Here is a 20,996-nt window from a genome sequence, read left to right on the forward strand (position 1 = left end):
AGCTCGCGTGTGTTGCCGCAGCTCTGGTAGATGGTATGATTACCTCTAAACGTTCGCACCATCGAACCTGTCCAGCACACCTCCTGCAGCGCTACGATGTCGAAACCGCGGGTCTTCAGTACATCGGAGAGTATGCGAGTACTTCCAATGAAGTTGAGAGATTTGCAGTTCCACGTACCGAGTTTCCAATCGCTAGTCCATTTTCGTCGCTGTGGTCTTTGCCGATTGTTCCGGTCCGTATTCTCTCGTTGACGTTCCTGTGCTGATGTGTTTTTACGGTTGGCTTGCAGGGCCTGACACCAACCCCCTAGATTTCCGGAGGACCATTCCCCCTAAATGTTCGGAGGGCCATAGTGCGCAGTTTAGCTTAGAGTCCTTCTCTGGCACTCGGACGATGATCAGCCGCCCCTGACATGGGGAACAGACGCTGTTGTGAGCCGCTCCTAACGTGGAGTACAGACGCTCCAGGTTTGCAAAAGCAAACCCCCCCTTCCCTGTCAGCATACGACCAAAGTTCCCACCGGGGGTTGGTTACCCGATCTTCCCCAAGGTTACTCGTACCCCGGCCAGTACCACGAGGAGGTAGGGATAGGAGTTGCTGGGCAAGAGGCTAAGGACCGCACAAAGGGGTCTATTTTATTCCTGCAGGTACGCGAGGTACCAATGGTACGCCATGCCCAGCCATTTACCGCGCCATCATTATCATTATGATCTATATTCTTTGGAAGCATTTCGAACCGAAATGCTTACTGTGTGGGTGATGATCACTCGGAAAGGGAAATAACGGGCATCAAATTTCTTGTCTTTTTTTTGGAATTCGAACCGTGACCTTCCTCAAAACCAGTGAACTACAAAAAGGATGCGGATTAGTACTCTGCTTTTTGTGCATTTCTACTGGCCATCAGTTGCACATTTGGCTCCTTTCATAGGCAATTATCCCATTCAGAGCGGCTGACGTAGCGCTGGAATGAATTTTACCTTTTGTACGAAATTGCAGGCTTTTAGCAGCCGCTCGGCAAGATAAACCAAACGGCCATCAAAAGCCTTCGATTCACATTACTAAGTGCTGAAAATGTATGGCAAAAAGAATTCTAGAAGGGCATATGCTTCCACCAGAGACAGGATCAATGGTAGGTTCACCCACCTTTATGATTATTCGGTTTGATGCCCCGAAATGAAGGAAACGGCTGACAACAAACGGAGGTCCATTTGTCAGCATTTTTCCCTTGTTTGCAAAAGCATTTTTATGTTTTTGTGTGAATTGAGCCAATCCTCATTGTCGGTAAATTAAATCAAATTAAGGGCAGGCGTCTGACGGGGGTGCGGCCGATTCACATTCACTTGCACCTCGTTTTCAGAGGAATGCAAGTCATAATGGTATAATTATTTTGGGTAGTTAATCCTTCCTTGATTAAGCAAAAAAAAAGAGAAATTTCATCTGATTTTTTTTCCAAACATTATTAAAACAAAGACAACGATAAGAATACATTAGATAACAACAACAAGTGACTAATTCGATGTGACGCAATTGCATCATGTAAGTAGGTTAGTCAAAAATGTCTGCTTTCCAAGAACTTCGAAATCTTTATTCACCTACACCTTTTTTTAGACAATGCATTTCATGATGGTAATTAATTCAAGCTTCAGAAATGTTTCAAAAGATTTTACCATAATGTTTCCCAACAATCTTCCATTGTTTTAACCAAACGTCAGTAATTCTTCAATTTCAACTCACTGTGAGTTCACTGAGCAAGGCCAGGTTTGGGCTAAAAATAGAATAGACACTTTTTTCAGGAATTCCTCAATGAATGAACATTTTTTTATGTTTTTCTTCTTCCAGAGTTTTTATGAACATTTTTATTTTTAAATTCTTTCAATGAATATCTCCAGCATGTTTTCAAGAATTTCACTGTATTTTAGAAATTGCCCCTTAGATTCCAATACATTTTTTTAGGATTTGGTCAATTTTTTTTCCGAAAATCTCTTCAGGAATTCTTCCATGAAATTCTCCAGTGGTTCCTTTGCGAACAATCCACAAATCCTTCCAAGAATTTCTCCACAGATTCCTCCTGGAGTTCCACGGGTTTGGAACTCAATCGAATGTTTCTTCAAGAATCTCCCAATTAATTTTTAAAGTAGTCCTCTAAGTTTTTTTTCAAGAAATTATTCAAGCGTCTCTCCACATATTCAACCAGGGAGTTTCCCAAGAAATTTATCCGATAACCGTTCGATGGGATTCTTCAGGCATTGTTAATGGATTTTTTTTAGAGATTACTTCACTCTCATGTAAAAAAATTATGTTAGAAATACTTCGAGAGTTTATCTAGGAATTCCTTCAGTAATTCCCACAGTTTTTCTGGCGAGAGTTTTCCAAGCATTTTTTTCCTGAATTTCTACAGAGATTCCTACGAAGATTTCTTCAGGGACTTCTCTGGACTTTTTTCAGTTGTTTTTGCTAGATTTTCCGAGTACTTTGCGAAGCCCAAGCAAGCCGGCTCGTTTTTCTAGACGCCGGAGTAGAAGCTTTTTTCTTTCGCGCGATTTTCTGGGCAGTGCTTGGTGGAAGCCCAAGCATTCGTGTTTTTTGTTTCGTGTCAGAGCATTTTTTGCGTGGCTTGCAAAAGGTTCACTTTATTCAACAAATGTCATTGTAAGTGTCGGCATAAAAGTGTTCTCCGATGGTCCAGCCAATTGAGTTTGTTTTTTTTTTCTTTTCATGTGAGTAAAATATGAGAACAAATGTTTTCGCCCTGACAGCGGTAGGAATGCAACATTTAGGTATTTGTACAACAAACTTTGTATGATTCGTCACTTCAAGTGCCGACATTATTTTCTTCTAATTGGAAATTTTTCATATCAATTGTAAATATTATATCTATAACCATGTTTATATCTCACAAATAACTGTTAATCATGGTCTAGTCGATTATTAAAGGGAATCCTGTGACCCAACGATTCTCCACATTAACAAACATCTCTGTCAATAACCTTTGTGGAGATGCAGAGGTAAACACGGTCTCCAAATAGCAAAGGTTACACACTAGCATTCCTTCTCCCATTCTCACCTGATTGCAAGGACGTGAGCGGCGCCGTCATTGACCCTGTATAAATAGAGGCACTGAATTGTGCACAATGAAGAAGATTATGGACAATCTCAACCAAACTTCTAGTTGATCCTTTGTGCATATTCACTGACTTCGGCCAATCACGGAATAGCAACCATTGATATGTGTAGTAAGTCTAAGCTAAGCTAAGCTACGACTTGGGTTGAAAGGTTTCAATCTAAGAAAATGCACGGAAACACCGTGGAATGGCGACGTAAAACTAGTTGTAGATATAAAAAATGGATTTGGTTTATCCCTCAATAAATACTTTATCGAAGACTTCCGCTCCAGAATTTACTCCCTAGGATTTTTCCGATGTCACATCCGAATTGACAAGAATTATAATTTCATCGTCTACTTAATGTTGTTGTTTATTGGTATCTTTAAACAAATATTAAATCGATTAGATATCGTAAATCATTCTGTTATTATTTCTCTTTGTTCGATAGCATTTTCACTTGCCCCATTGTTAAAATTTCGATATTATTTCCTGGAATTGAAAAAAAAAATCTAAATGAGTATTTATCAGCAGCTATTCTTAAAAATATACATTCCTTTATTTTTTAGCTGGAAACATTAATGATGGGCTTCATCCCGAATGCCACTACCCCGAATTGGTCACCACCCCGAAAGCCATTACTGCATCTTTATGAGACATTAATTCCAAAAAGCAAATCTTTTACAATTTTTGTATTCGATAGTTTTATTAATTAAACTTTGGCAATCAAGCAACTAGGGTTCTTCCTCTTCTAATTGGCATTACGTCCTCACTGGAACACAGCCTGCTTCTCAGCTTAGTGTTCTTATGAGCACTTCCACAGTTATTAACTGAGAGCTTTCTTTGCCTAACTTGCCATTTTCGCATTCGTATATCGTGTGTCAGGTATAATGATACTCTATGCCCAGGGAAGTCAAGAGAATTCCCATTACGGAAAGATCCTGGACCGACCGGGAATTGAAACCAGACACCTTCAGCATGGCTGTGCTTTGTAGCCGAGGACTCTAACCACTCGGCTAATCCAACGATGTACAAAACACTAATGATAAAATCTTCATCAGAGAGTTTCTTTTCTTAAATATGCCAAGTTATTCTGTTAGTGATCACAACTTTCCTAATATTTTGATCAGAGGCTTTTATTTCTAATTCGAATAATGACCATTCCTTAGATTCACGATGTGATAGTAATAATAGGCATTTTAGGTGCAATTATTTAACCATAAATTTTCCCCTCTTTTTTCTAATTTTTAAAATTATCGCTAGAAAAAAAAAACAACCAATACTTTCGTTAGGAACTGTCCTTTGAATCCTTTGAAAATTAAAATATTCTTAAACAATTCTTATTATATTTGTTATTGATAAGTAACATAGGCTACTATTCTGTGCGTAGCTATCATTGATGTGGAAGCTGCTATAATTTTAATCTGAAATTGCCCATGCTTTGAAACATAGGCTGTTCTTTTGATGTATGCAGCTGTAGTAAAATCTCTTATACAACTGTCCACAAATTGTTGCTCAATAAAATTTCGTCACTTTCTCATCTAAAAGAATTGATCTTTAATTGAAGTTTCGATGCTAACACGAAATATTAATTCTTTTTGATGAACACAGCATGCTGCTTATTTGTTGAAATTCAGTTGAAAAGTTTCTCAAACCAACACGGTTTTTTTATTGTGACGATGATCATCGGTCTTCGTGATTTTACCACTGTGTAGATGCAAAAAAAAAACATCGTTTGGAGGATTCTTGTTCCGGTAAAAGGACAGACGAGGAACTGCGAGTGAGTAAGTTTGAAGCAGATCCTTATAAGACTCATGAACTAAAAGTGATTCGGTGCATTTTATGCCTTTCATTATTATTTGACTTATCCTACTTTTTAAAAAGGCTGGTCTTCAAAGCATTTCAGTGAACCTGTGTGATGTGATTATTTGAACTAATCTCGGGCCCCATGACGAACGTCAAATTCATCTTAGCATCTATTTGATTGAAATATTACATGAGATATTTTAGAGATTATAAAACAATAAAAACGATCATCAGCATATAAATACTATAATCAGTATTCAACTTCGCCTATAAATTATAAATTATAAATTATATTTTTTCGGAGTTTTTACAAAAAAATGTCATAAGGGAACGGGAGGAGAGTTGAAAATGACAGAGCTTTTCATAACTTAATCAATGAAATTTTCTATGCTTTCGGGGTAATGGCGTACAGCGTAATGATCCATTCGAGGTAATGGCGTTCGGGGCAGTGTCATAGAGTCTTCATGGTGTCGATACTATACAATTTTTCAAACTCAATAGAACTACGGTACCGTAAACCGGGGATATATTGATCACTATTTTACAACTACAATCTTACTAGCAGTGTCTGCATATTTCAATATACAGTCAACAACGCCGATCCTCAGTAGGCTCCGTCATCGTTGAATTCTTCTTTGTGTGAATGTTTGTTTGACAATACATGCACGAATCTGGTAGAACGTGCATTCAGTTTTTCAATTACTTTTGCTACACTAATTTTCATCCACTACTGACATTCAAATTCAATTTCACTAGTGAAAAAAATCATTTCCGTCAGAATACCCCACAAAACATCCGCAAATTGCAAAAGTTGTATTTTTTTATTAAAAGACAATCATGATTCATCAACTGGAGGCATCACATTGCCGTTTTCTTACACCAATAATATAAAATTCATTTGTAATTTTTTATATTCAATTTTCAATTTCAGTGCCTCTAGGTGAAACTGAATTTTGAAATGACACCAACAGTGGGTGAATCTGAATGTGTGCGTGTGTTGCACCCACTCTCTTTCTCGTCGCATTCGCACTCGAAGTCAGATTGGCTTCTTGCTAGCGGAGTTTGTTTTTGTTCGTTTTCGCACTGATCGGGTATCATTCGGCTGAATTTTTACGACACTGCTTACTAGCTTTAAAATTACACGCTGAAGCGAAATGGATCACAATATAACAAAACAAATTTTAGAATTAAAAAAAAATATTCTTTTAAATTTGTGTCTTTTAAATCTGAAAACTTTGGGAATCATAGTACGTCTAAGTTTAAGCTATTTCGCTTGAAATCAGCAAGTTTTTTGAAATTAAACGGTACTGTGAGTAAAAACTATGCTTGTAATGCTATATGATTTCATAAATTTAATCAGTAGTTCACACAAAAGCTTTCACAACATTTCAAACACTACAGATTAGCATGCTTTTCACCAGCGGATTGTTTAGTATATCGTATAGCTTTTCTAACAGTATTGGTTACGCGTTCAAAAACTGTGATTATTTCTATGCAAACCTAACCATATCTATCTATCTATCTATCTATCTATCTATATAGATAAAAAGGTAGTGTTGTTTGTATGTCACGAAATGGTCTGAGAACATATCGACGGATTGACGTAAGTTTTTCACTGTTGCACTTGACAAGGGGAAATGGGAGAGTCTCTGAAGTAATCGGGAAAACTGGTGAAGACTAATGGGTTATTTTGTATGGGGGATGACGTGACGTTTTATAACAGCCTCCTTGATGGCAAGACGATGTTTGCCGGTACCACTAGCTAAAAATAAGACAGATTAAAATCATCATTTGAAATATGTAAAGCAGAAAATAAAGAATGTCTGTAGTGACAACGAAGCAATCAGCATCATTTAAAGAAATTGTTATTAGGTACCCCAGTGGTCAATTTAACCCCGGGCTACGGTACATCACTTCTAAAAATCCATCCAAACCTTTCTTTTTTAATTCCTTCAAAGAATGTCTCTAGTATGGTCTTTCTCTCATCATCTACCGTGATAGTTTTAAGACTGAAGATTTAATTTAATCATCAGCAATCATCAAAAATTGGAAACCAGTTTTTTTCGTTCAAATTTCAATCAATCCTTATGAATATCTATCATCTTATTTCAGATAGCAATTGAAATGCAATGATAGATTTTTTTAAGTCACGAATTAAGCGTTGATTATTTTAAATCATTGCCAACGTTTCGATCCAGTTGTTGGGATCTTCTTCAGGGCCTGTTGTTTATTGTGTAAATACAAAAAAAATAGTGTCGTGTTACATAGATTTGTGTTTCTTCTACTCACTCGATATGAATCAACTTGTCGTTTATTCGTGTAGCGCACACGGTGTTTGTCTCGATTGGGTATCGCACAGGTCTTACTGTAGGGTCATAATAGCTATTAAGATTTGGTTTTGTATTATAATTGGGTTGGACTAGCTTACTTCATCACCAGCACCTTATATCACCACATCCGATACACTATTACTGTTATGCGGTTAAAATTAGCAGTGTGACAAACCAATTTTTTTTTCGAATTTTGTAGAACATTATTACAGATTTAAGTAGATTTGATGACACTCCACGGTGTAACTAGAAATTGTCATAAATATCGAATGTGACAAATATGCAGTTATGGGCAGTACAGGGCTAATGCACTTTGATCGGTACTCGAGAATTATATATATATATATATATATATATATTTATATATATATATATATATATATATATATATATATATATATATATATATATATATATATATATATATATATATATATATATATATATATATATATATATATATATATATATATATATATATATTTATATATTCAAACATGTTAATAATCAGAGGGCACCAAGTAAATTATTATATGTCTGGTCTTCAATTCCCTGATCCAACAACACTTTAGTTTTCAAACTGCAGTAGTTACACCGATTTCGGAATAGAAGATATGAACTAATTTAGTTTCGTAAGTAAGTAAGCTTCGTTCAATCAATATTACGCATTATTGAGTCATTCTGATGAAATGGTATTATCCAGCCTCGCAGATATTATTCCACAAGCGATGACGATTATGGAGGTATTCCCTTTCTCCGTGAGTGATAAAGATGATACTCTCACAATTCACAAAGACGCGTGACGTTCCTCTATCGAGTGAGAATGTAATTTCTGTTTATCTTGCACTCATCCCGTTGCCCCACAAGCAGATGTATGAACGGGAATGACTGGCCCCTCGTCAAATATCTAGTCTCTTTCCAGAGTGATGAATAAGCGCTCTGTTCCCCGGTAATGCTGCTTTCGATTTCAAAAGTGTATCAAGTGATGTGATGCTGCTGAGCTGATAAAAGAATTCCACTCGATTAACACATTGCATCATTGGAGCGACGGACGGTTGGAGATTGCTATTGTGACGACATATGATGGGTAACTCCATGGGGAAGATATCAGGTAGATATTTATTAGAGTGGGCCGGATTTCATGAATTAAACTAAACTGAATGAAATGCAACTCGGTTATTAAATGACAGCAAATAAAAATATACTTATTCAAATTGAAATTGAAACACTTAAGCTATGTTCTGAAGTATTTTCTAACATTCTGAGCAGCACGTCTACCCAATAGAAATAAGACTAGATTTGAGTATATTGTACCTCTCATTGTATTATGTTAATGATAACCGTTTGACATGACATTGTGCAAAATACAAATCACACGATCATCAATTGTTTCAAGTTGGCACTCTAGCTTGCGTTTGTTTATATGGGAATTTTGCCGCACCCTAACATCCGTTTGTATGTAAGGCAGCATCAACATGTCGTTGGAAACACGTGTACACTTCACAGTAACAGTTTGGCGCCGCGCCGCGTTGATTATCGTGCGTGCCGCTGAAAATACACTCAGTTATTACACTTGCAGTGAGAAGGGAGTTGTTGTTTGTAGGTACATAGGTTCATATAGCAGTTGGGTTTAGTTCGGTTGCATGGATTTTACGTCGTTTGCTCGATGTGGAGTGCTTATAAGTAAACCTTAGAACGGCTCTCGCGAATGAAAGTGAAACCTGTAGCATTATCCTTCATTCGAAAGATGTTTGGGTATGCTTTCGTCTATCAACATGTTCTAAGTTGCCTATTCAGAAAACATGACAATTGTTGCCTTTCTTATATTCCTTAGAAATACTTATGGAAAGATGCTTCTAGATCTCCCATGAAGATTTTTTTAATAGGTTTCAATGATAGGCAAAAATAACGTTTATTATAGATGGATATTCTTCTTCTTCTTTCTGACGTTACGTCCCAACTGGGACAAAGCCTGCTTCTCAGATTAGTGTTCTTATGAGCACTTCCACAGTTATTAACTGAGAGCTTTCTTTGCCGATTGACCATTTTTGCATGTGTATATCGTGTGGCAGGTACGAATATACTTCTATACCCTGGGAATCGAGAAAATTTCCTTTACGAAAAGATCCTCGATCAGTGGGATTCGACCCTACGACCCTCAGCATGGTCATGCTGAATAGCTGCGCGTTTACCGCTACGGCTATCTGGGCCCGTAGGATATAGGATATACAAGTTTCTAAAGAAAGGCTTCGGAGAGCTAATATTTTTGGGTTGTGAATTTTCTTAACTTTCCAAGACAAAGAATATTTTTGTGCTTATTACACAAAATACAATTGCAAAAGTAATCTCTTAGTTAATGTGTTTTTTTTAATATTTTGTGAAAATATTGTAGCTTTGGGAGCCTTCAATAGCAGAGTGGTTAGAGTCCGCGGCTACAAAGCAAAGCCATGCTAAAGGTGTCAGGGTTTGATTCCCGGTCGGCCCAGGATTTTTTTGTAAAGGAAATTTCCTTGACTTCTTCTGCTGCAGCTCTGATTTGGTCGGGGGGTTGAAGTGCCAAAACTGGGGAATTATTCTGCTGGATCAAGCGACACAATTGTTGGACCAAACACTACTCGATAACCCATTGAGATATCATTCAATGGACATTCTTCTTCTGGACAGAAAAACTTTTGTGAAGAATTTTAAAGAACCCTAAAAGCATTATGCCTGGTCATTTGACAAAGAAAGATGAGAAGCAGGCTCTGAAAGCTAGAAAGAAGAACTTGATCATTTTCATAGTCCTGTTTTGGGAGAATACTTATAAACATCCGATGATTGCCAAAAATCATTACGACAATATTTCACACCGTTGACCATTGCTATGCCGAACTTTTATTACTACGTCGTCGCTGTAAACAAGCGGTGTCCCCTCAGCAGTTATTATGGTAGCCAAAATATAAACCTACGTTTCCGCAATCAAAGGCTTATCATTTACATGTAAGCGTCATCAGACATCATCGCAGACGCCACCTAGGTCACGTCGCTGACTGTCTCAGTAGGTCTAAAACACTCTCTCCACGTGGTGGAATCCACCGCATAGCGGCTGAAGAGAATTTCATGCGAACATGAGGGGGAGGGTGGTTCAATATGCATTAGGCTCGGTAATCTTAAATTGATAATCATGACCATTTTTTCAGATGAAGCTTTTTGAATGAAGAATGTGCTTAAAATCTTTACTAAAGAAAGAAAATTGCTAAACTGTTAGGACTCTCTCATGGAAAGTATGCTGCCCATAACTGCATACTTGTCACATTCGAAATATTTGATAAATTCAAGCTAATACCGGGGAGAGTCATCAAATAATAAATACTTTCGATCAACTTACCAAAATCTGTGAGATTGTTCAAGAAAATTAAAAAAAAAATACCAAGTTGTTTTGTCACATTGATAATTGTAATCGGATAACAGTCACATTGAGATTATACATGAGCCTCGTAATGCATTAGCAATGAAATTTCATTCAGAATTATTTTCTGACTATTCACCCAGTATGCGATGTAAGTTGTACATAATTTCAGCCTCAAATAAGCATTTTTGAATTCTTGGCAATTTTTAGAAATTTTGGTTTCCTTCCATACTGCCATAAAATGCACACTTCGTACTCCATTTGCTCAATGCCAATGATTACGGAATGTATTACAAAAGTTGTCCTGGGAAAAATCCTGCATTATAGTAGTGCGGGTTATTGGTAAAACTTGAGAGGACATTTCTAGAATTATCCATGAAGTAATCCCTAATTTAAATATCCCTTAAAAAATTTTTGGAGCAATTATTTTGAGGAATCGTTATTGTGTCTCAAAATGTGATGGCATCTTTCGAACATTAGGCTTACCATCCGTTGGGATGACACATTTTTCCTTATTTTGATCATCCTCCTTCGGACTGAAAATGTCCTAATTTTTCAATCGCGTCGAATACTTAATTTCACAACTTCTTTTCGTTAGAATCTCTTAAATAAGTATGAAAAGGTTATTATTTTAAATGATTAATTAGGCTGATACAAATTTTAATTTTCTTTAATGTCACCCCCCCCCTTCAAAAATCCGAAAATTTTGGAGGGGAGGAAAAAAAGATTCATAATTTTTTTGACATCAGCTAGGTTTTTTCAATTTTTTAAGTGAAAAACAAATAAAATAATGATCCAGAGCACGCTTGAAAAAAGTTTAACAATTATCGTGAAAAATAAAAATTCGAAAAAAAAACATTTTTTTTTTCAATTTTATTTTTTTGTTCCTTATTTATTTTTACGCACGATTCAACAAAAAAAGAACAAAATCAGCAGACTCGTGTGAAGAACGATTGAGAATATCTATAGGAAACTAATTGTAAGAATTGCAATAAGAAACTTTAACCGTTATAAAAACAAATGGAGCAATCCTTTATGGCATTTCTGCATGAATCAATAAATGGTTTCTTAAAAATATCTACTGTAATGAGATGTATTGAGATGTTTTAGGAACTTCCATAGTAATTTCTTGAAGAATCTTTGGATGAAGTAATGGATTAATCTAAGACCAGTCCCACCGTTTTATATACAGCACGAGTGTGATGGTGCTAGCGATTTCTGAAAGTGCGATCACTCTTGATATAATCTATCAAAGTGTTGCTGAATGTCATGATGATTTTCATGACAAATCCTGTAGAACCCCTACAGTTAATTCCTGAAAAATTATTTGATGGAATTCCCAATGATCCCAAATTTGAGGCATCATTCATAAAAATATTCAGAGCAGATTTTGACGATTTTCTGAGAGATTTTTTTTTTCAGGATTCTTGAAGAAGTTCCAGTGAAATATTTGATTGAGTTTTTACGCGATGAAACATTTTTCAAGAATCTTCAGTTTCTTCTGAAAATATTGTAGGTCACTTCAGTGCAAAAAATAAAAAACTACATAAATTGACATAATTTTTGCTGTTCATCAATTTGTTATCTAGGAAAATAGAACAACCTCACTGGTTGTAAAGACAAGCAGTTTGGTCTATTGAATGATAAAACAAGATGACTTAATAAATAATCTCAAAGAGAGGGCTGAAAGTGGGTTTCTTTTTGAAGACTTGTTTTATGTTTTATGCAAGTCTCTGAAAAGTTTATTTTTGATGGTAGGTCTTTTATTTTAACCAAAATAATCTCTTTAATCTCTTCTATCCTAATTCTGCTCGCATTGAATCCTAATGCAAAATTGCAGACTCCTGAGAAACCTTCAGAGACTAGGTTCAAGAGGCTTATCATAGTGATTTTTTTTTCTATCTTTATTAACGAGATTTTTATCCCTGGGCTAGTTCATCTCGAGACCAACGGCTTTACTTCACTTCCGAAGGAAGTCGTCACTGAAATTTTTAGTCACTATCTCGGGGATGGGATTCGATCCCAGGTCCTCGGCGTGAGAGGCGTGTGTTCTAACCACTACACCAGGTCTGTCCCCATAGTGATTTTATTTAGATTTTTTCAGGGTCTCTTACAGGGATCTCCACAGATTTTTTCCTACAGATTTATCAACCAATTCTCCCAGAAATTCTTTCAGAGAATTATCAAAGGATGCTTAGAAGAGTTTCTCCAGAATTTTCTCCAAAAAATCCTTTCAAACTCCCCTGTCGCACTCGGCCCACCAGCTAGCATGTGCTTCGTCTTGGCCGCATTCACCACCAATCCAACCTTTGCTGCCTCGCGTTCCAGGCGGGTGTAAAGGTCTGCCTCCTTTTCAAATATTCAGCAGACAATGTCCATATCATCCGCTAGGCAAACAAACTTCACTGGATCTCGTAAAAATCGTACCCCGGCTGTTAAGCCCGGCTCTCCGCATAACACCTTCTAGCGCAATGTTGAACAACAGACATGAGAAGATCTTCCTAGAAATTCTGATGATTCCTGAAACAATCTTTAGAGAAATTTCCTTTTTTTCACTTCTCCTTGTGTAAATCCAGGTTGTATTCTAGATATTCTGTCTAGGATTCCATAGGCTTAAAATTTTTCTTAGCTTCACTGTGTACAACATATTTGCCAACGTTTGTCCTACCCATGGATTCTAACGTAGACGCGCCTCTGATCCCTTGGATCGCCTTTGCACTGGTTTTGTGTTCTACAACCTCCTTAACTCGATGGTCCCTTCAATATCGAGTTATGGAGGGTTGACTGTAGTTATATACATAGTCATATATATTGTAAGGTGTTCAACCTCAACCTTGAAGAGCTGAGTCTTTCGACTGCTAAAAAATACATTTTGTGCCTTCAATACTTAAAAATTCACTACACTTTTTATATTAAATTTAGGGGAGGGATTATTAGAGTATGTTTAAAACTACAAATTGAACTTTAACACTTCACTTTTGCAAAAAAAATAAAATACTAAAATCACTTGTAAGGCGAGCAAATACCTTTAAACTCTAATATGTGTTACTTATCTTGACAGATAGGCCTATTTCGTCTGCGACTTACAGACTTCTTCAGTGTCGAGTGCTCGACTGTCTGTAAGAAAGACTGTAAGAAGTCTGTAAGTCGCAGACGAAATAGGCCTATCTGTCAAGATAAGCAACACATATTAGAGTTTAAAGGTATTTGCTCGCCTTACAAGTGATTTTAGTGTTTTATTTTTTTTTTGCAAAGTGAAGTGTTAAAGTTCAATTTGTAGACTTAAAAATTATTGATCTTCATGCACCGACAGCTCATTGTAACCCACCCTCTCTGCATAGCGACACTCAGCCAAGAACCCGACCTTCGTATCTCTGGACAAGAGGCGACAAACGGCGATGACGACGTATTGCAACAATCATTATCATCACACTCAACAAAACAGAGCATCCCGCCTGGGAGAACCGGAGAACCGAACGACGAAAGCTGCGAGCGCGCGTTTTCAGCTGCCGCAGTACTTGCGCACATGTCGTGTTGAGAAGGCGGTATTTTACCGAACGCTCTTCCACCAAAAAAAAAAGTCGTGAAATCGTGCAGTTCGGGTCAATCTAATAAACACAGGGAAGCGAAATCTCGCATCCGGTGGAATTCGACAAATTCGTGATCAATAATTGCAGTCAGATTGCATCGTGTTTGCCGGGATTGGGCTGGTAAGGTTGCACTGATTCCGGTGATAGGACAAGCATATCTTCGTTCGGAGTGTCAGTGAGAAGTGATAGCACCTGTTCAGGGTGTCAATCGAGTCTAGTGATATACTGAAAAGCTTGAATTGATTTTTGTTGAGCGAAGATGATTGACAGTCTGGAGTCGAAGATAACGTTCGAGATACCCAATAACCTGGATTTCAATAAGTTCATCCGGGAGAACAACTACTCGTCGTTTTGGCAGAATCTCCACCAGCAGGAAACAGTGGCCAGGGTCGCTGCAATGAGTTCTCTCGGGATGGGGGTCAGTGAGCCGCTGCTGACAAGTGAATACAACGCCAGTGATTTCAACCTGTTGAGTAGTTTGCAGAATTTCGCTGGCCGAGCCGGGCCAGTTGGGTTCAGTGCTGACGGAAGCGAACAGCTGCTGGATCCCACCTACGAGCGGTTCATCGGAGATGTATGGGTGGGCATCGTGCTGACGCTGATGATACTGTCGTCGATATTTTGCATGTGTTCCTGCTTCCTGTACCACAAGTTTCGACAGTGGCAACGAAGTGGTAAGTGCTACTTGCAACATTTGTGTTATGTTTACGTTTCCGATTGGAACTCACTGTGTCGATATCTTTTGTCATGATGTTGGGGTGATTGTTTGCCGGAATGTTTGTTGGCCTGAGGTCGATGTCGACGGCGGCGATTGATCAAAGCTAATCCAATTAGTGGGGAAATATTTGCCGGCTCGTCTGGCTTATATCCTCTCTCTTTGCTAGATTGCTCATTATGCCAGAGGATATATTATAATTAATTTCACCGGTCGTATCCACAAAAATATAAAAAATACATCGAATGTTGTTTTTGCGCAGATCGCAGTTTGGCTGGCTTTTTCTCTTTGGCGTTACATTCCAACTGGGACAGTGCCTGCTTCTCAGCTAAGCGTTCTTATGAGCACTTCCACAGTTATTAACTGAAAGCTTTCTTTGCCAATTAACTTGTTTATGCATGTGTATATCGTGTGGCATAAACAAAGATACTCTATGCCCTTAGAAGTCGAGAAATTTTCCTTTGAGAAAAGATCCTTGACCGGTGGGAATTGAACCTACAACCCTCAGCTTAGTATTGCTAAATAGCTGCGCGTTTACCGCTACGTCTATCTGGGCTCGTGGCCTCATTTACCTATGGTTTTTGAATTTTCGTTTTCATTTACTTACCAACCCCAATTTATGGGATCACAGAAGTCTTGCTAGTATTATGAGTTATTCTTATCTATCTGAGCAAAACCTGCAAATATCTTTTTTGAGTTACCCAATTCTCTGAAATCAGGCCTTAAGATCTGAAAGCGTAACTAGGAATATAAGTTGAGTTTAAATACGGCATCTAGCCTTGAAAGTTCTGCTTGGTACAGCTATCCACCCATGTAGGACAGTAATTGGTACCGCGTAGATGGGGACCCATAGCTCAGGCGTTGTCCACAAATTTCGTAACACTCGAATAGGGGGGAAAGGTAGGCTCAAACGTTATGACTCATACACAATTTTGAAAGAAATCGTACAAATATCGTTACGAATGGAGAGGGATCAAAAATTTCAAATGTTAGCGTTACGTAATAAATGGATACTGCCTTATGGGATTTGAGCTAACTGATTCCAACATGGTGCCTCATGGCAACAATTACATTGCGTTCACTCCAGAATTTACCGAAATGAAAACCATGTGGACACATGGTAGCTCAAGTTGAAAATAATAATGATTCGGCTGACGTTACGTCAGAGGGGACCAAGTGTAATCATATTAGCCATACGATATACAAATGCTAAAATGGCAACTTAGCAAAGAAAGCTCTCAGTTAAAAACTGTGGAAGTGCTCTTATAACAGCAAGCTGAGAAGCAAGCTCTGTCCCAGTGGAGACTGCCTAGAAGATGAAGACATCTTTAAGAATTCTAGCATTTTTACAGAGATGCCTGTATTGACTTTGAAACAACTCCAAAATTGTCGTTCAAAATATCTTCGAGATTTCAACCAGAAGTTTCTGGAGTTACTCCAGAGATGCCTCCTAAAATTCATTCTGATTTTTTGGATACGTTCATCCTCGGCGAGCTTATCCATTTTTTGTTTCTGCAAAGATGTGCCAATGCATGCAATAGTCAAGGATTTGTTTTGCTTAAGTAACCTCTGATAAAACTTCTATAGAAATTCCTAATGAACTGCTACAGAGATCTTTGCAAGAACTCCTGGAATCTTGAACAAGTCTTGATGGGTTCTGTAGATAAAATAATTTTTTGGTTCCCTGGATGATATCCCGCTAGATGTACTGAACGGATTCCTTGGGAAAAAAATAATACGAACTAGTGTATGAATAATTGGAGGAATTACTGAAAGAATTGCTGGTTTGAAACCTCAAATGAAATTCTGAAGAATCCATAGTGTTTTTATTTGATAGTTACTGAGAAATGTTTCGAAGAACTACAGTATTATTCCCAGAATGAAATGGTTTAGGAATTCCTAGATAAAATTCTATAGAAATTTATTAGTGAATCCTTGATCGATTTTTTGAGGAATTCCTGGAAGATATCTTAATAGATTTGATGGAGTAGCTCCTGAAAGAAGTTTTAGATTTTTTTTGGAAGAATTTCTGCGGAATTCTTTGGAAGAACTGCTAGTTGCGAAATCAGTGGAAGATTTGGTGGGAAAATCTATGGAGGAAATTGTTGGACAGTCCTCGAGAAAAAATCAGACATTTCAGAAAAACTCAATCCCTATGATATGGATTTTTTGGAGCGTATTCTAGAAAAATTCCTCTCCCGAAGGCTGTAGGTATTTATGAACAAATCTTTGTCTAATAGTGCGACATCTGTGGAGGGATATTTGGAGTTATTTCTGAATGTAATTCAGATGAAATATTTTGAGAAATCACTAGAACTCCTGAAGCTTTACAACAATATAGAAAAATCCTACGAAATAATTGAGTAAGAGCCTAAAAAGGTTTCTCTAAAGCTTCTAGAATTGTGCACCAAGATTTACTGCAATAAGAAGAACGAAAAAGTGACTTTGGAGAAGAGAATTATAATAGTGGGTTTTGGTATGAAGGCGATATTAAAAGGTACAATCTGAAATCCACTTTTTTAATTCTATTCGTTGAGAGAGAATTCGAATACGTAAAAGAGTTAAAATGGCTTTGAAGACCATTTACGTCAAAAAAGAGACTGTAGAGACCTTGAATGAAAAAAGAGACTTTTTAGAGACTTGCATTAAAATAGTGGTCAACTCTCTAAAAGCAGACTTGATACCAGCCCACAAAAAATAGCAACTTTATATATATCTTAGTACGACTACGTGCAGCTTTTTTCTTCAAGATATATTGTCGGTTTCTTAATAAATACTGGATGGGCTACAATCCGCTACGTTGAAACTACGCCGAATGAATAAAGGGTTACCTGCTTTGCTCTTGCCCACAGTTGATCAGCAGAAGTTTTCTCATTTCATTTTGTGTGGGGAAATGCATCTAACGTCAAATATATTGTGAATGGAAGTTTCAATTGAAAAACATATTTGGTAGGCGTGATAGCCGCGGTTGTGCGGCTATTTTTTTCGAAAATAGTTCCCAATTTTATGAAATAATTCGTTAGATGCATTTCTTCATAAAAATATTTTCCACGTTATCTTTTAGCGATTTTTAGTACATAGACACTAGCGCATGTGCTTTATTAGGTGGTGAGTAGCGAATCAGGCGATGCATGTACCTCATTCTTCTCCATTGGACTGGGTTCTTGAGCCTACCACGAAGTTGATGCCTCATCCGGGTTCTTTACTGAACATTATTTTTGCTTGTCTTTCTTCTGGCATTCGTATCACGTGGCCAGCCCAAAGTAGTCTGTCGTGTTTTATGAACTTGATAATATCAATTTTGTATACATGGTACAACCCATTATTCATGTGACGCCGCCAGATGCCAGACCCTATACAGCAACTGGAAGGATTAGTGTCTTATATAGCGCGAATTTTATCTTTGTCTGCAGTCTACGGGACTTAATTCTCATCCGCAACCCACACATTTGAATTCGATCCATCTAACGTTGCACGAACCAGTCTAATCAGTTTCGTCGGAAAACCGTGTTCTATCATTATCTGCTATAACCCATTATTTTGACTGAATCGTACGCCGCCTTGAAATGAATGAACAGATGGTTAGTCTGCAAGTTGTATTCTCGGAACTTATCAAGGATGTGTCGTAAGGTGAACATTTGATTGTTTGTTTTATTAACAACAAAATGCGTCGCTAGCTTTCAAACAGTACACAAACTACGTCGCTGGCGAACTACTCAAGGGTGATGATTTACCTTTGTGTTAGTGACACCGGCGAAACGTCAAATTCTCGGGGGCTGGTTGGATGGTGACAAATTCGCCGGCGAAGATAACTAATCGTCGCATTCGATAAGGTGCAACATTTACAATAACTCTAAGCTTTCAAATGGAAAAAGGAAATCAAAAATAGGTCAGTTGTAGTTGTGGTTTTTTTTTTTAATATAGAACGATATTCACAAAATATAAGACATATGTGATTTTTTTAATGGGAGCCCCTTAGCACTGTTTTTTTTCTAGCTACGCCCATGTAAAGTATCTTTCTTTCAAAAATCTACACCAGAAACGTCGAATCGTGAAAGAAAATCAAAAGTTTATTGCTAAATGGCACCGAAGTATTTTTTGGTAAACATTTCAAATGAGAGCCCCTCATTCTCTATTTGCTTTGCTACGACAATGTCTGAAATTTTTACCTGCAGTACTGATCTTGAATGTTTAAAAAGGTGATTTAAGCTCTTGATCATTGTAATGCTCTTTTTTGAGGGATAAGGTTTGAACCTTCGTCATTGGAGTAGAAATCGTGTATGTTACCTTGACCCCAACTCGCATCCGTTAGAAGTTATTGAATTGATCACAATATGGTTCTACAGCGAGCTGTCAATGATTACTTTCACACATGAAACATGATGTTCAAAATCAACAACTTTTAACTTGCTGCTCTTGGTGCTCAAGTGCTGTTTATCCAAACTCTTCAAATCATGGTGATTAGTATTTTGAATTAAGTTTGAATACCTACAATCGTGCTGATTTTTTCTACCGTGCAAAATTTTTGATCACAATGTTTCCATCGGTGAATTTTTTTTTTAATTTAGGGGAGGGTTTATTAGAGTATGTTTAAGATAAAAAAAAACTATTTTTTTTTTTGAAAAGTGAAATGTTAAACTTTAATTAGCAGTTGACAGAAAATGTCAAGCACCCACGTAGTTTTAGAGAAAAAAAAAACTGGAAGAATTGTAATTTTTTTTTTGTATTTTAATTTTTGAAATTACTTTTAAAACTGGGCTGCACAGACTGAACAATGACAAGCATTAGCAAAGGACAACACGAAACACCCAGTACACTGTAAACTCGGCATTACTCTTTAATGTTGGAAAAATACCCATTATTTTGGGGACGGACCCGGTGTAGTGGTTAGAACACTCGCCTCTCACGCCGAGGACCTAGGATCGAATCCCATCCCCGACATAGTCACTTATGACGTAAAAAGTTATAGTGACGACTTCCTTCGGAAGGGAAGTAAAGCCGTTGGTCCCGAGATGAACTAGCCCAGGGCTAAAAATCTCGTTAATAAAGTCAAACCAACCAACCAACCCATTATTTTCTGATATATGGAAACGTCTTTATTTTTTTCAAATAAAGGGTATTTTATGCCCATTTATATATTCCGTCTATTTACCCTTTAATGGGTGAAAAAAATCTTGCAATGTTGCATATTAGATTCACGGAACAGCGTTTGTTGTTCTTTTGTTAGTTAATATTATAACAGAAATAAGCATTTAAAAATGCGGATACGTCGAAGGTAGGTTCTTTTCTTTTCGCGTCATCTATCTAAACAAACAATAACATATTTTATAGAACGACTGCTGCCCAATACATCCCGTTACATGTCCCGCTGCATAAAACTACCAGGAGCACCAGCCCCATTAGCGTGTTGACGAATGGATTGACAAGAAAATAGGATCAGAATTGTTATTGTAAATCTTTTATTAAATAAATCTTTCGAGTCTTGAAGTTGATGATTTTATATATACGAAAATAAACATTAAAATTATTATAATTTAATATTTGAAAAAAAGAGTAAATTTTACTCTGTTTCTCAAAAACTATTTTATGGATAATGGGTAAAATTCACTCGTTGATTTGACGTACAAGCCGTTTACTCTTTAAAGAGTAAAGGCCCTTTACTCTTTTTATGAGTTAAACTAGTTTCTCTCAAAGAGGGTACTTTTTTACCCTTTAAAGAGTACTTTGGTCTTACAGTGTAGACCAGTGATGAATTTTTCGTTTGATGAAAAGTTCCCACCAACCAGAGCAGGAACCGAACCCATTCTACGTGGCACAATACGCCTAAATGACAGACGTCGCTAACGGCACGGCCACGAAGCTTTATCTAACATTTTAACATTTCGCATCCTTATTGGCTTGGAGAAAACCGGTTCCTTTGGCAACCGCTACACAATTAAAAAAAATTAAGGATTACGGTGAAATTTCACCGTAATCTCAACAGTTGAAGGTTCGGTGAAAAATCACCGAACAATCTGTAAAATTATAGAACAAAATCATAAAGAAAAACAAGAAAAAGGTTCGAC

General features: G+C 37.2%; 1 protein-coding gene across 1 annotated transcript in view; it reads left to right on the top strand.

The window, feature by feature from the left end:
• Positions 1-14,094: 14,094 nt before the first annotated feature.
• The window catches only part of LOC5568959 (protein commissureless 2 homolog), a 78,634-nt gene continuing 71,732 nt past the window's right edge, over positions 14,095-20,996 (top strand). The window contains exon 1 of the mRNA XM_001652574.2: positions 14,095-14,890. Coding sequence (XP_001652624.2) covers positions 14,476-14,890 — 415 coding nt within the window. The 5' untranslated portion in view covers positions 14,095-14,475. The remainder of the gene's footprint in view (positions 14,891-20,996) is intronic.

The sequence above is a fragment of the Aedes aegypti genome, chromosome 3, assembly GCF_002204515.2.
Source record: "Aedes aegypti strain LVP_AGWG chromosome 3, AaegL5.0 Primary Assembly, whole genome shotgun sequence".
NCBI lineage: Eukaryota > Metazoa > Arthropoda > Insecta > Diptera > Culicidae > Aedes > Aedes aegypti.